This window comes from Rattus norvegicus, chromosome 1, assembly GCF_036323735.1.
Source record: "Rattus norvegicus strain BN/NHsdMcwi chromosome 1, GRCr8, whole genome shotgun sequence".
NCBI classification, from domain to species: Eukaryota; Metazoa; Chordata; class Mammalia; order Rodentia; family Muridae; genus Rattus; species Rattus norvegicus.
The window spans coordinates 188,360,295-188,377,448 of NC_086019.1; the positions used below are offsets into that span (position 1 = coordinate 188,360,295).

A 17,154-nucleotide genomic window follows, 5' to 3' on the forward strand; every position below is an offset into this window, starting at 1 on the left:
AATGAGCTAGAGCGAGACCATGAGGGTGCGAGCAGGAACCAGTTCACCAATTTTTATTTTTACCGAAATAGGTCTTAAGTCAAATTAGAGAGAAGTTGTTACCACCATGATATTAGCACCACTACTGCACCTATAGAGTTAATATTGATGTGGTTCATGGGTGTGATAACTGGGTGGGGCTATTGATGTTCTCCCACCTTTGGAAACTTGCATAGCTCCTTTGGCTACCATGAAAGCTAGTCCTCATAGAGAGCTGTTCAGATCAGTCGAGTTCAGGGGCCTTTGGTCCATGTTTCTGAAGAATAAGGTATCTTCACCAATAGATACTTACCTTTCATGTCTGGAGGGTAACCAAGGGCAACAGTAATAGCTGTATGTTTCAGGAGCCAGTTAGAAAGCCCTGGCCAACAATGAAAAAGAACTCCTCGTGTCTAGTACATTCTGCCATTTTTAAAACCTTCTGCCTATGGGACGGTGCTAATTGCATTGAGAGCATGTCATCCATCTAAGTTAATCATCTCTAGAAACATTCTTCTGGAAACATCCAGAAGTCTACCTCACTAATTCCCTAGGCATCTTTTTATCTAATTCAGTTGACAAACAGGAGAAACCATTAGGCAGGAGTAATAAAGCAAACTGTAGACCAAGAAAAGGCAATGAAAACCTGGCATATTGACACTTGACATCACAAACAGCCACATCTTCCTTCCCTCTGAGGTTGAGGTTTGTTGGGAACCCATACAGCTCGAGGGCTTAGGGCTTAGACATTCATCAGGATGGTGGGTACACTCAGGAAGAGCCTATGGGGGCTTGGGTGTGGGTGAGAATCAAGGCTGACTGGCAACATCCCCTAGGCAGTGACAGCCTGATCTACAGCTGAGAAGGAAGCAAGAGGTGAGAGGGAGAGACCGGAGGCCATCCTGCCACTCACTGTCTGTTAACTGTGAGCACAAAGGGCCCGGGCAGACAAGCTGCCACCTCTGTAATCAGTGCTTAATTGTTGCACTTGCCCTTTGAGATGCTGAGCCTGAGGAAAGGAAATAAGATAGGAGATTGAAGTCGGTGTGTAGGGTTCTGCAGAGAGGCTTTCTTTGAATGTACACAAACAAAATATTAGACAAGTTCATTCCAGATGGGATCCCCAGTCAGGGGCAGGTGACACGTATTTCACCCTCTAATTTATTCAAAATAATGGAACAGCTTCTCTTAGGATATCTGGATAGGAAGGTCTATGCACAAAAGACAAAGGGCTAGACCACAGTAGTTCTCCACCTATGGGTCATGACCCTTTTGGGGGTCAGATGAGCTTTTCACAGGAGTTGCATATCCAATATCCTACATGTCAGATATTTACATTAATATTCATAACAGTAGAAAATTACAGTTATGAAATGGCAACAAAATAATTTTATCATTGGAAGGTTGTCACATGATAAACTGTATTAAAGAGAGCATTCAGAAGATTGAGAATCACTGAGCTAGAGGAAAGGTTACTGTTAGGAGGACACTTAGGCTGTAGGCATTTAGATTTTAAAGCCGTGTTTTTCTACCTGTAAATTTAGGAAATATTGCAAGGAATACCCACGACCCCACAAACACCAAACAGTGAGCACAAAGTTAATCAATAAACTATCTCGTATGAACATACACACACAAGCACACACAGACAAGTTTTTAAAGATATAAATTCAACGATGACTCATTTACAAATGCATTTTAAAGGACTGTGGAATCTGTAGATCTTTCTGTCCATATGTGCTGTCTAAAGAGAATGGAACGAAGACGTCCTTGCCTGTCACATGATTGCCCGTTGATATTAAAGCCAAGCAGCACACTGAGAAAGATTAGTGGACAGGAAAACACAAGCAATATTTATCATATGTGCAGCATGAAGCATGGGCCCTGGGTGGTGCCTAAGTCCTGCCCAGTAGTGAAGATTTCCAAATGTTTAGGATTCAATCATAGAGAAGGATTTCTGGTACTGCCCTGGTATATATGTCACACTGAAGTGTTTGCTGATGAGGATGAATCTCTATCTTTAAAAAGTTGTCTGTGTATGTGTGTGTGTGTTTATATGATAGTTTATTGTTTTCTCAATTGGGGTTCCTACTCCTTAAATGACTCTGGCCTGTGTCAAGTTGACATGAAAACACTATCCAACACTATGTTACATCGAGAAGGGCATCCAGCTCTGTATGTCCAATGCCAAAATAAAGAAGCCTAACACCTCCGGATGCCCACAGTCTTCTCTCTTCACCAACAAAGATGTGATTATAGTCCAAGTTCAAGCACCCACAGGTATCTTCAGTTTCTCTGACTCTTCATAGTTCTGACCCATATGCCTAGCACAACCCATATATGCATATGTGGTCGGCGAACACTGTATATATTATTGTGTACTAAATGCTTGGTGTCTGCTGATAGTGAACAGTACTACTTTATGTAAAATGGATAAATTACTCCATGGCTCTTAGGTTTCAAGAAAGGTAATTATAATCTAATTAAAACTATATTTGCATTGAAACCTACAGCTCTAGTTTAAACAGAATCCCTATAATTGGTCATTGTGCAAAGCCACAGGAAAGGGATCTAGCTTTCATGCTGTCATATCGGATCTGGCTCTATTGATGGGTCCACCTCTCCTAAGCCACACTTATTAAAGACTCTGAATTGGCACTGCACAGCTAGTGGTCCTCTATCTAGGGCATGGCATTTAGTAGGCCATATATTTACCATCCCACGATGGAGCTTGTAGAATGTGGCACATTGTCTTAGTAGGGTGACAGCACTCATAACAGTAATGTATCTTTATACAGACATTATGCAGCTTTGCCAATAGAGCAGCCACTCTGGTTGGAACGACATTTGAGTCTGTGCCTCCAGGGTTCATGGTTTGAAATTTAATTGAGATATTAAGAGGATCAGAAGTGAATCTGTCTATGATGTTCAGAAGTTGGCCTTTGGGCATTGGTTGGGATTAGAAAGGTTACCAAGATAAAGTTCCTGTGTTTGAATTCTGGTAGCTTTATAAAGGAGAGAGCCACTAGAGGCCATCTGTACATGTGTGTTCCCTCTAGTGATATGTATGTGTACTACCTTCAAAATATCTTTTAAAAAATGGCTCGCAGTTTATGAAACTTGCAGCTCACCGTGGCAGGAAAGAGGTGTTTGAGGATTCACGGTGGTGGCAGTATCTACTGGAAGCTCCTCTCTTTACTTGAATCAGGAAGCTAAAACTGGAACTAGAAACTAGAGCTGAGCTCTAAGGTTCCAAGGCCCATCCCTAAGGATCCACTGCCACCAACTATGCCTCGCCTCCCAAAAGCTACTCAGGCAATCAGAATTGTGACAGCAGCTGGGAACAAACCTTCAAAACATGAACTGTAGGGGACATTTCAGAGTCAAGGCATAGCAGATAGATGCTCTGTGCTGTCATTGGATTCCAGCAGCCCAAAAGCCACCACCAGACTCAAGCCCTCAGAGCTCTACCTACAGAAGCATAAGACAAAATTTCTGTTCCTTATAAGCTTCCCAGCCTCGTGTAGATGAACACAGTTGAATCCACAGGAACTTACTCCATTTTAAGACATCTGCATGAGGTTCATATTACCACCATTCCAGTTTATAGCTGAGAAAATCTGGACAGAGGGAAGCAAATCAGCTCATCCAAGATATTAGCTCTAATGAGAGGCACAGACCAGATAGAAATATAGCAATTTTGGTTAGACCAGTGGATCAAAAGAGTGAGTGGGACATCTAAGAAAAATTTGGCAATAGGTATGAACATATGTGGTCAGCATGTCATAGGGAGATGAGCTGAAAGACAGTGGCCAGGGTTGCTACTTAACATTGAACACAGTATTGATTTTGAAATCCAGGGCAGACCCAATTTCTGATACACAGGCTGCTCAATGGCAGTGCCCAGGGCACTTCCTCTTTATAGATCATGAAGCACTTCAAGACTTGCCTTCCCTGGAGAGAAACATTATCCCATTCTTGGGAATACAGATAGCCTGCCCTTCCTGATGATAAGGATGTGTGCAAGGGGTGGTAATGAGACAGGACTACAGATGAATTCCTACCACTTTTTTTAATTTCACACACACACACACACACACACACACACACACACACACACACACACACACACAAAGCATTTAATTTGGTACTGGCCTACAGTTTCAGCAGGTTAGTCTATGATCATCGTGTTGGAATGCACTATGGCAGGCAGACATAGAGCTGGAGCAGTAGTTGAGAGTGTACATTGTATTGGCAAGATAGAGGCAAAGAGAGAATGGGACTGGGTCTGGTGTGGCCTCAAAGCCAAGGCATACACCTCCTCCAACAAGGCCACAATGAAGTAGAAACTTAAGGGTTCTTTGGAAAATCAGTTGGATGACGTTTTGATGGGAAAACACATGAAAGAACGTTAGCTGAAGTGGACACAGGTGAAAGGCTAAGGCAGAATTGTAAAGAAATGTTTGGTTGAAGAAGACATAGGTGAAAGGATCTTTTGTTAAAGGAAGTACATAGAAGGACATGTGCGAAGGATTTTTTTCACTAATGACATATAGGTATTGGTCTGTCTTCTTTTTAGTTCCAGTTTTTGTGGTTTTATTTAAACACAAAACATGCACATTTTCTTTTACGTGTAGCCAGGCACTGGGATTGGTGACTCTGATGGCCAGCTGTGCTGTTCTTTCTACAATGGTTTTTCGGTTCTTAGAGGACACATTGTGAGCAATCTCAGCACAGTAGGATTTGTTGCACATCAGCAGCACTTCTAGCTTCTTGATATTGTGGACCAGAAACTTCTGGAAGTGGTTAGGCAGCATGTGCGTGGTTTTCTTGTTGCTCCTGTAATCAGTGTTGGGCATCAGGATCCGGCCCTTGAATCATTTCTGCACCCCAATTGTCAGTTGACGCCTCTGGGTTTCTGCCAGTTTTGCTTAATTTTGACATTTCGGTCTGACTGGTGCCTGATGAACTTCTTAGTTCTCTTTTTGATGATCTTGGGCTTCACCATAGGCCAGAGAGCAGCCATAATGCTGCAAACAGATGGCAGCCACCTCAAAGGCAGCACCAAGGAAGAAGCTTGGTCTGTCTTCTTAAGTTGTGTAGTTGAGCTCTATTTATCAGAACTTTACAGAAAGAAATTTACCAAAAACTTGGGGTGATATGCTATGACTTGTTGTCTGTTTTGCTTTGTTTGTTTTTTGATTTTTTTTTTGTTGCTTTTGTGGAGTTAGCTGATTGGCAGAGTAATATCAACTGAGACCGACTCACATGCTGAGGTAAGACCTGTAGAAGACCGTTCCAGTCTCCTCTCCAGTAACTTACTGTCTTGAATGTCAGGGACCACACCTGCTTTTTACACCAACATGCACTTAACCCCTTGTACATAATAATCACCAACAGATACTCCACTGAATTAATGAGAAGTGACATTGAAACATAACCCTTTTTATGCACAAGAAGTGGAGGTCCAAGGAGGAAACATTTGTATCCTAAATTCATTCAGTATGTTGACTGTTAACTCAGACCTGTAGCCTAGAACCTTCTTTTGCTTCTAGCTTAGAGCAGTGTGGTCCCCAAGCATGCAGATTTCCTCCCTCATCGTCTATATATGAATGCAGTTTTCAAATGGGTCACACTTCCTTTTTCATAAACTTGGGTTTTTGAAAAAACATATTTGGGAAAGGCAATGTCTAGCCCATGAATCACTGGGCAAGATTTATTTTTTCTCTCTGAAACTTGACTTTCTCCATCTTTAGGAAGGGCTCCGTGAGTCACAGAGGCCTGAAAGGTTAAACCAAGGTAATGTGACACAGTTGCTGCACTGGCTATTAACTGTGTTTCTTCCCTGGCTAAAGAGGAGCTGGACCCACCACCTGCCCTTGCTTTAACCACCATTTTTGTGGGTGATAGTTCATCAGGAAGGCTCAGAAAATATTGCTAATTCATGCACCATTTATTCCACTTGATAATGCATTTGGGAAAGTGTAAGGTGCCCACACACCTGCAATTTAGGGAAGCTAAAGGCAAACTCTGCGCTGACCCTGCCAGGGAGAATGGGCACTTTAGATCTCATATGCTTGACTGCTTTCTCCCTCAGTGTTCATGATGGTGTCCATTCGCTTCAGTTGAAGAGGCCCTGGAGAGAGATATTACAAATTGAATGATGTAGCTTGATCTGACAAGAATTTCTAGGGATTCTGGCCTGGGTTCTGTGCTTCACTGTAGTAAGCCACGTTCACTGTTCATGTAATGATTTTAAAATGTCGGATTTTTAAAGTTCTACTTTGACACTTACTAACACAGTGACTCTGGGACAGCCATGCCACTTTGATGAGCCCCTGAAATGTGGCACTTGTCAAGAAGTAACCAAAAGAATAGGCTATGGTATTAGCCAAAATGTAAAGTTGAATTTACCTTCTTCTGTCTCTTTTGACAGTGAATCGGTCTCTCTAGGCTTCAGTTTTCTGATCTCTAAAGAGATTATAAGGGTATAAACTTGAAAAGAGATTTTTTTAAAAATCAATATCAAATGTATAGAGAATTCATGTGAATCACTCACTAGATATTAATTCATTTAATAAATCCCTGTAAAAAGCCAATTATTCATGTAATGATTGCTCTCCAGATAATGGAAATGAGACATTGCAGGTGCTTCTGGACTTACAGTGGGGAAACACTCAATGAATTCAGCATATGTTTAATGTATTGGAAGTTGACAGTGCATTGTTTTTTATATAGGCTCACATGCCCTGAGAGCTTGCCTCAAATTTGCTGGGTAGCTATAATTAACCTTGGACTTTTAATCCTTAATTAAGTGCTAGGACAATACAACCACACTACTTGTGCCTTTACTGTGCACCAAACTTCAGGTAAGGCAAAAGCCCTACCAACTGGGAGTCCTACTCCCAGTCCCTGAAAATGGGTTTGAGACCATTGAACACCACTGATGCTCCGATATGTTGTGGAAGGTTGGCTGTTCCTTCTCATGATTACGTGGTTGAACAGAAATTGCAGTTCAGCATCAAGAGAAAGTAATACAGGTAGGACAGTATCCACACCTGCAGTAGCTACTTGGAGGCTGAAGCAACACAGTGTGACCCTGCCTCAACCAAACTAGCGTTGGGGTGGAGTCATAGCACAAATGTTAGCCCAGTCATAACTCCAAAGTCAAGGCATGGTTTCTACTGAGTGTGAATCACTTTTGCAGGATCATAGTTGAAAACTTGAAAATTGGCCTATCTGTACTAGCCTTAAGGAATGTGTGCAAGATCACACAACTAATAACCGAGTACAAACTGGGCAAGTAGACCTCTAGATTTTATGCTCTTGACTAGTGGGGATAATCCTGTGTCTGACTGTGTTTAGTGAAGTCAGTTTTTTGTCACACATGAAACATACCTTGGAGTGGGCAAGCCCTCTGTAATAACAGACTTAAGGTGCTATGGCAACTATTGTCACTGAACTCTGCTGACTGGAATTCAGTAGGCTTGTGCTTAGCAAAGTGAAGGGGGTAAGGGAGAGAGTTGGAGGGTATCTCAAAAACGTTTGTGCTGTGAGAGCAGCTGACAGCTTGGGTGGAGTGATTCTCACTTCAGGACTGTATGTTTATGCTGATGTCATGGCTGCTCTGAGGATCCTGGGTATTGTTAACAAGCTCTTCAAAGTACGGATGCCATGTTTTCTCACAATATGGTCTATAGTGAGGTGCATGGTCTTTCAGACAGGAATGGTATGATGTAGGCATGCTGAGCCCCATACATGGAAAATCTAATCTAAGAAGCATGTGATCCAGTTTCCCCAAACCCCAGGGAGCATGTATTCTTTTGTGCATTACTTCCATAATAACTCAATGACTACAAATAACCAGAGTTTTACTAAGACCACAGGCAAGGAAAGCACTGCCCTTATCATAGAGAACTGAGACTAGCTATGAAGGACATGGGAACCAATTCTGTTGTGATTCTTTGGTTGTATATTTGTTTGCTTTTGCAATGAAAGAGAACAAACTATGTGTGCATGGCGCATACTAAACTAGCCCTTTTCTGCTGAGCTTCACCTCACCCCACTCAACTTTAGGTCTTTATTATAATCTCAGTAATGAAAGGACTCTTGGGGGCTAAAAGGAGATAGTAAGTGGCTGAGATGATGTAGAGTAGTAATCTAGCATGAGAGAGGTCCTGAATTCCCTGACTTCAATCTCGAGCTCTGTACCCAAAGTATACACTAAAATAGAGTAGGAGTTAGTAAAAATCTTTAAGAACATTTAAATATTTCCCTGCTTGAGATTTGAATGCATAGACAAAGAGCAGTTCTGAGTATCTTCTGGTGACTAGAAGAATATACACATTAAGCTCTTACTTCCCATCAGAGGGAATATGCAGGTAGAACATGAACGCTTATCTCCAACCCAGGTCTTTCTCTGAGTTGCAGACTACCATGTTTTCAGACTGTGAATTTCAGACTTCCAAGTTGTTGGGTCCACCTGAGTATGTAACAAATACCCCACGTTCCAAATTCGGAGTCAGAGTTGCTGTTTTCCACGTCCCGGCTGCTTGTTTGATGGTGTTCTTCCCATAACTAGATCATCAGTCCATCATGCTGCTGCCAGCATTCTCGGACACCTCTCTTTTACCTCAGTCTACCATCATAAGGATGATGGGTGTTTATTCATATGGACGACTGCCACGTCCATCCATAGCCTTGACACAGCTTCTGAGCATGCTCCTCAGGAGCACACACAGTCTAGTCTCACCAGTCAGCCAGACAAGACAATTAAGTGTGAATCACACTTTAGTCTCCTGGTTTGGCTCTCCTCAGTAGCTTCTTGTCATATACAAAAGAATCCTTATGCCTTCCTCAGATCTGTTAGGCCCTCTAGGATTTGGTCCCCACCCATTTTTCCTGACCTTATTTTCTAATTCTCTTACATTTTCTAACTCCCTCCAGTATTCCTGGCCTTTCTCCTGTTCCTCACACACACCACGATGTGAGAACATGGGCGTATTGAAATGTCAGACCCAGCTGAGAAGAACTTAATTAAAAACTAGAAAAGAGAAGAGAAATTGAGGGGTGAAAAGCTTCAAGAAGATGGGAAGGATAAGACTCTAAGCCCAGGTGGAAATTTGTCATATCCAATAGAAGAAATGCCTTCGTTAGCCTCAGTCTTAGTCTCTCTCCCCATCCCCCCAACTCTCTCTGTGCATGTGAATGCTGTGTGTGTGTATGTATGTATTTGTGTGTGTGTGTGTATGTGAGTGTATGTGTATATGAATGCAAGTGTGTTATGTATATGCAAATGTGCACCTGTGTTTATGGGGGCAGAGGTCAACTTTAATTGTTCTCTCTCAGGTGCCACTTACCTTGTTTTTTGGAGACAGAGTCTCTCATTTGCCTGGAACTTTCCAAGTAGGCCAAGCTGGCTGACTAGCAATCCTCATGGTTCCACTTGTCTTTGCCTCCTGAGTCTAAAACTGTAAGCATGTACCACCACATCCAGGTTTTTAAAAAGTTGGTCCAAGGAGTGGGGATCAAACTTAGGTCCCATTGTTTGTGATGAGCACTTTAGTGACTGAGCAAAGCCCCCAGCCCTGCTTCCTACAGTGTTATGAGGAGAAGAGACCAGGATAGTGTAGAAATAGTTGCTGGATCAGAGGTCCAGATCTGGAAAGGAGAAAGAGCAACAAAACTTATTACAATAAAACCTATCCAGGACTGGCCTTAGGTTTAGAGAAGGGATGAATAGCCTGGCAGTCACCTAATTAACTTCTGAATAACTTACCCATTAAACAAAGCATTCAGTAGTTTCCTTGAGAATGAGACCTCAGCTTCTGTGCCTGTTCCCTTCTGTATGGAACTGGAAAAGTAACAATACCTGCTCTGACGATGAAAACAGATAATTCCATGGCAGTGTAATGCTCTTTTTGTCAGCAGTCAAAGCCAGGCTGCATACTCCAAGCTTGTTTTATCAACCATTGCTAGTAAATACTCATTCATGACACAAACAAATGAATGAGTGAGGGAGTGAGTGAATGAAAGGATGTGTTTTAGAAAGAGAACCATTATTGCATGGATTTGGGAGAAACTACTGGAGATTTTCTCTCTGGCAAAGAAACAGTTAGATATTAAATCAGTGATCCAGCCTTGCTTACCATGGGTGCCCAGTTGTGAAAATGTGCTTGGGTTTCATGCTTTTCCCATTCACCTGCAGCAAGATGATCAGAGCCACTGAGACTCCTTTTGTGCCCTCTGCTTTCCTCAATGTTCCTTGCCTTTTACTCCTTTTGCATCAAACACTGAGCTGGGCATGTCCTCAGCTTACTGTATTCACTGGCATATTGAGTGGGAACCACTTCACCTCAGATGCTTTGGATAAAACATTCAAGATCCACACAGGTCTTGACAGACTGTCAATTAGCCAGAGGAGATGAATTGAATGGGACTTAATGTAAAGTTAGCACTGAGGTCTAGAGAATGAATGCAAAGAATGGAGAGGAGGAGTTGCACATCAGTGTTGAGTAAAAATATAACAAGACAGATATGGAAAAGTGCAACCCATGGGCCAAAATCTGGGAGAAACCATGCAGAACTAACACTTTTCAGAACATTATCTTTCATCAACATTTATTTAATGTTTTGTAATATGATATGTTCCTGGTTGGCTGTCAGTCTCTAGATCAAGAATTGGCTTTATTCTAGATCAGATCCTCATTCAGTAAAATGTAAGTCTTTTCCTCTGCCCGTCCATAAGAATGGCTCTGAAAATGATCCTAGACAGCCAGCTTAAGTGAAAATAAGATTCTGGCATTCATGAGGTGCTCTCTTGAGCGATCCACCTGCATTATCACATTTAGTCTTCATCTCAGTCCTTTGAACATGGAATTTTATTAGCTCCCTCTTTAATGTGAGAAATTGAGGCTGAGAATGGGAAAGGGGCTGCACTGAGACAACAGAGATCATCAGAGTTTTCAGGTTATTGTATTAGGCAGGTCCACTTTCACAGGCTATTCCTTACCATCACTCTTCCAAATGAGATCACTACCACATATATATAAACACACACACACACACACACACACACACACACACACACACACACACACACACACACACAGTGGAAATTATCATCCCCAAACACACATGCTTACTTATGGCCATGCCTCTGGCTTTCACCTAAAAACTACATCCTCCCCAACCAGTGTACTCTAACAAGGTCTAGTTCTAGCAAATTTTTCTACCAGGCAAATTCCTCTTGATTAATAAAGGAGCTTGCTTTGGAAGCTCAAAACCCAGCAGCAATTAATTATTGACAGAGCATGTGAATTAGAGATAAAAGAAGTCATTCTTTCTCCATGCAAGTGATAGTAAATAAATTTAATTATGGTAGGAGAGGCTAAGGGATCTTCGTCTGAATTAAGTTTTATTAGCTGAGACATTTAAAAGCATGTCATCATAACAAAGAGGTCTTGTGTAATCCTGAATGTACCACTTTGGTTAGGGCTCAGAAGTGAATGGATTTAATGGAGCACCTGATGGCAGATGGCCCACTGTACCATCCGGTATTGAAATTGAACGTGTTTATCCTCAATTAGCACTGGTCTCCATATGCCTATAGCAAACTGGCTTCATAATAATATCCTGAGCCTTATTTTTAGTCACCAGTTGGCCCTCTGCATTGAGCTGGAGGTAGTGGCATTGAAGTCCCTCCCTAAATGACAGCATGGATATAGAGGGGGTGATGGAAAGTGATTCTGTCAGAGACTGGTAGACAAGACCCATGGTGTGATGTCTGTGCTAGTCTGCAACTTTTCATTACGATAACAGACAACTCCTACTACAGTCAACCTAGTAAGAAGAAAGGTTCATTGTGGCTTCTGCTTTCAGAGATTCTAATCCATGGGCTGCTTTGGCTCATGGTATGGGAGTAGTATATGGTAGGGGAAGCCTGGTCACTGCATGGCCAGAACATAAAAGTGACAAAAAAATGGGGGAGATGCTAAGGTCTGAACATGCCCTTTAATTAATTTTTATAGATTGTTTTTCACTTATGAATATGTGCTTTTGCCTCCATGTATGTTTGTGTACTTCTGGTGCCTACAGAGTTTAAAAGAGGCTGTTGAATCTTCTGGACTTGGAGTTTCAGATAGTTGTGAGCCACCATGCAAACACATGCTGGGAATCAAACACATTCTGCAAGAGCAGAAGGTTTTAACCACTGAGCCAACTTGACAGCCCCGTAATATGCCCTTAAAAGGCATCATTCCAAAGACCTAACTACCTCTCACTAGGCTCCACACTTAAGGACTCTACCATTCTACCCAGACTGGAGACAAAACCTTTAACATATGGCTGAGGTGGTGAGGAGGGGCAAGTATTCAAGATCCCAGGTAGAACAGGTTCCTTGAGAGGTCTGCTGGGCAAACTGGGAAGCAGAGAAAGAAGAAAACTGTGTGTGTTGAACCAGGCCTATGCTTGCATTCTATTTGTCATTTCTTTCACAAATGAATTTAAGGTGACTAAAGACGTCAAGGCATATGGATATGCTTAAGTATGCTGAGGACACAAAGCTGACTGGATGTCTCTATGCATTCTTTATCCTTGAGCTTTTTTTTTTTTTGTTCTTGTGGGGAGTTCTTTTTGTTTTTTTGTTTTTGTTTTTGTTTTTGTTTTTTTCATTTATACGACACTGTCTTGGGACTAACTCAGGGGTCAGAAAACCTCCTTAAAAAGCAAAATAATGCATATTTTAGGTTCTGTGGGCCACATACCTGTTGCACCCACTAGTTTCACTGTTTATTGTATAAAGGCAGCACATAAACAATATGTAAATGAGCAAGTGTGGCTGCGCCCCAATGAAGGTTTATTTACAAGCATTGAAATATAAATTCTGCATAATTTTCCTGCATCAGACAATGCTGCTATTACTATCATTTGTTTTTTCTGCCACAACCATTTAAAGGTTATAAATCCTTCTTAGCTGTGACTCACATACAGACAGAGAGAATTTGCCAACCTGGGACTAGATAATCTTCGAGGTCTTGTTGAGCTCAAATATTTCCTGAAATCTACTACGACAATAATAAAACCCTAAATTTCCTGAGCTCATGCACACATGAGATTCCATGCTAAATGCTTTTCAAACATTATCTCCCTTAATCCTCACACTACGGTGTGAAGTCGCTGCCATCATTACCTCCATTTCCAAGATTATAAACCTAATATGTAAGGAAATTAAGGGCATATCTAGGTTAAATACAACTGCTAAGAGGTAGAAAGGCATTTAAACCCAGGGATACAAGATTCCCAAGGAATAATGCATAAGTCTTATGCTGACTTTTCTGATAATTACATAGTCAAGCCTACAGTTGGGACAGAGAGACAAAGAATAGCTCAGTGTTCACGCGTTCTGTTTGGAGGCTCATACCTAGCCTATATGTTACACATAATTTGTGCAAAGATACTAAATTATTTTGGGGTATAGTAATAACCACTATATTTCTTCTTTCTTCGTTCTTCTAGAAATGTGATGCCTAAGACATTGGATGGGCAGATAACCATGGAGAAGACCCCCAGTTATTTTGTGACGAATGAGGCTCCCAAGCGCATCCACTCTATGGCCAAGGACATCAAACTCATTGTGGTGGTACGAAACCCAGTGACTAGGGCTATTTCTGACTACACCCAGACACTGTCAAAAAAGCCAGAGATCCCCACCTTTGAGGTGCTGGCCTTCAAAAACCGGACCCTGGGGCTGATTGATGCCTCGTGGAGTGCCATTCGCATTGGGATCTACGCTCTGCATCTGGAGAACTGGCTGCAATATTTTCCCCTCTCTCAGATCCTGTTTGTCAGTGGTGAGCGACTCATAGTGGACCCTGCAGGGGAGATGGCCAAGGTCCAGGATTTCCTAGGCCTCAAGCGTGTTGTGACTGAGAAGCACTTTTACTTCAACAAAACCAAGGGATTCCCCTGCCTGAAGAAGCCAGAAGACAGCAGTGCCCCAAGATGTTTGGGCAAGAGCAAAGGTCGGACTCATCCCCGAATTGACCCAGATGTCATCCATAGACTTCGGAAATTCTACAAACCCTTCAACATGATGTTTTACCAAATGACTGGTCAAGATTTCCAGTGGGAACAGGAAGAGGGTGATAAGTGAGGCTAACGGTGTGGAGGGAAGGCTAATGAATAGCAAGGATACTCTTTAGGAGAGTTCCAAATTCCCCAGGTTCAGAAGCTTCAGCCATGCTGGAGTACCAAGTAGATTGTTAACCTGATCCGTTCAGGTTACATCCAATGTCGTGGGCTTAGGCAGAGGTATAGACCTCATGGCATCCCTGTGGAAGAACCAACAGTATCTGGTTGACCAGACGGCCACTCAAATCCACCATGAATAGTCTCTTCTGCTAGCTAATAGAGTGGGAAAACGGGATAAAACATCTTCTAATGTCACAGACAGATGCTATGTTGAGTGTCAGAAAGAAAGAAAGAATGAATGAATGAATGAAAGAGATAGGATGGAAGGAAGGAAGGTGTACTTTGCAAGAGCTCTTATTATGATCTTGGGAGTCTGGATTCTAGCCTTGTATTTAATCCCTAGTACATAAACTTCTACCCTGGCATCTCTCCAGAATGCTGTTTGTAAGTGAGAGCTCCAAGACTCCCAGGGAGCAATATCCTCCCTCCAATGCCTGTCTAGCCTTCCCATCAAAGGCCTCATCCCACACCCTTTGATTTCCTCCCTCCCCACAATATGAAGGCAAAGGCATGCACGTATGTTCTTCACCAAAAAATAAAATAAAATAAAATAAATAGCCTACACCCCTAGAGCCTTCTATCTGAGAGACATCCAAAGTGGATCTCTCTCTTCATGAGTGTTCTAAATTATAGAGAAGTTCAGCACACATCCTCACCTTGGGATCTGGCCTACACAAATGCTCCCGGAACAGGGAGATAGCATCTGTGCTGAGCCCTGAGGTTGGCAACGATGAATGCTTGGAACTGTGGGTATCAGGCAAAACCCAGACACTTGGTGGGGGGCCTCTTACCTTAAGATCCTTGTCTGTAAGGATCATGATCCTGGGGCATGCTCTAAGGGACAGGCTCTGCCCTAGAGGCAAAAACAGAGCTTGCTTGTTAGTTGTTCAGAGTCACCCTTCCAGATGCAGAGAGGAAGGAACCCCTCAATGTTTTTCTGTTTGTCTGATGCTGCCCCCTCAGGGTCACCTCATGGTTCATTTTTCTCTACTCAGAGATGCCATTCATTGGGCCATTGGCAAGAGTGCTGCTGCTTTGCAGTGTGAAGTGGGTGGGGGAGGGCAAGGACTGTCTGCAGACATCCTTTTCAAGGGCTGCCAAATAAAGTGTCCCTTCCCATTAGTATGGTTCAATTAAAACACCGCGTTTGACATAAAGCACTTGTTCTCAGATCTCCAAAGCCAGGAATTGTAGTAAAATTGGAAATGTGTATGAGTGGGGAGAGTTGAATCTGTTCAGCTGTTATTAAACTGTCATTTCTCCCACTAAATGGAAACTGTGTTGTTATAAAGCTTAATGCAACCTGATTGATGGTTTCTGATGGTGTATTTGTATTGGTCACTTCTTACCCACCCATACCCCTACCCAGGATGGCCAAGAAGAGATAGATTAGTTTCCTGAGTCTTTGTAGGACTCTGTGTGCAAGGCAAGATGTTTCTTTCAGAAACACAAACACTTTGGTGAGGGGGTGGGGGAGGAAGGTACTAGATTTTTATCACCCTGTGAGCCATGGACTGATAAACCATATTCAGAAACAGCTGCACAAATATGTTTTTCCAGATAAGAAAAGTTGAGCTGAAGGCAACAAATGTACCAAAGTAAACAAAGATACAGATCAAAATACAAGGGCGCACATTTAAAAGGTGCAGGGTACACACCTAGGTAGAAGGGTGATGTGGGGGCTTGCTCTGTGAGCAGAACAAAGACTGAGTGGCTGTCAGCCTTAGCCAAATCTCCTGTGGATTTTGTACAAGACATATGTACAAGCCTACCATAGTGGAAGACACCTGTAACCACAGTAGTCAGGGAGGCTGAGGCACCCTCCTGGCTTTGAGGCCAGACTATGTCACCCAGTGAGACACTGGCTAAAATAAGTCAATTCATAAATAGGAGGGGAAGAGAGGAGGGGAAGGGAGAGAAAGAAGGAAGGAAAAAATAAGGAAAGAAGAAGGGGATAGAGAACTGAGGAGGAAGGAAGGATGAGAAGGAGGAAAGAAAAAGGGGAAGGAAGGGAGGGAGGAAGGGAAGAAGGAAGGAAGACTAACAGACAGACATGGCTTTCTGAGCTCTAGACTAGATCTGTGGTGGTACTGACCATTTCAGAAATGTTCTTACGAAAACTGGGATTTAGAGAGAGTTAGAGTAAAGTCTTAATGTTTTTTTTCTGCTCTCTTCCTTGAGCTCAACTCACTCATGGTTTGATGAGATTTACTTTCAAGAAAAGCGGTACTAGGGTTTTGAACCCTGCAAAGAAGAATTATATCATTCTTGCAGAAGTATGTTCTGTTTTGGAGTTCAGTGGCAGATAGGTTATGAAGATATTACAATTCTCTCAAAGTATAATGTATCTGGTTCCAGAAAACCTCTAAAGATGTTCTTCAACAAGCTAAGGATGACCATTCCCAGCCTGCACTCCTGGCCCTTTCTGGATGGGCGTGTGCTGATAAAGCTCTTCAATCTCCTTCTCTGTCTGCCTGTCCCTGTAATCCCATAAAACTCACACTGTAAATGCTGCTTCCACATAATAGCTGCTCAGTGTGTGTGCTTACATAAATACTCCACGTAAAGATGGCATACACTTAGAAATGGTTAACAGGAGGTAAATAAAGCATTTTCCCTTGTGACATAAAAGTCTGGAAACCCTCTCCTTCTCATCATGTATATGCCACTCTGTATAAAGAAAGAGGATTAAGCCTCCAGAGCAGACGATTTAAAACCAAACCAAACCAACCAAACAAACAAACAAACAAAAAAACCAACCAGCACCATCACCACCAATATTTGAAGGATCCTGATTCTCATAATAAAATGCAAATTTGACATGCTTAGAGTCTGATTTCTTCAGTGGCTACTATTTCTTCGACTCTCCCACTCAGAGTGAGTGAC

At 42.3% G+C, this 17,154-nt stretch overlaps 1 protein-coding gene and 1 pseudogene across 1 annotated transcript in view; one reads left to right on the forward strand and one right to left on the reverse strand.

Moving 5' to 3' along the window:
- The window catches only part of Hs3st4 (heparan sulfate-glucosamine 3-sulfotransferase 4), a 405,743-nt gene extending 390,168 nt beyond the window's left edge, over positions 1 to 15,575 (forward strand). Inside the window, exon 2 of the mRNA NM_001401778.1 lies at positions 13,534 to 15,575. Within this exon, the coding sequence (NP_001388707.1) occupies positions 13,534 to 14,170 (637 nt within the window). The 3' untranslated portion in view covers positions 14,171 to 15,575. The remainder of the gene's footprint in view (positions 1 to 13,533) is intronic.
- Positions 3,478 to 5,044, reverse strand: Rpl32-ps5 (ribosomal protein L32, pseudogene 5; annotated as a pseudogene).
- Positions 15,576 to 17,154: the final 1,579 nt, after the last annotated feature.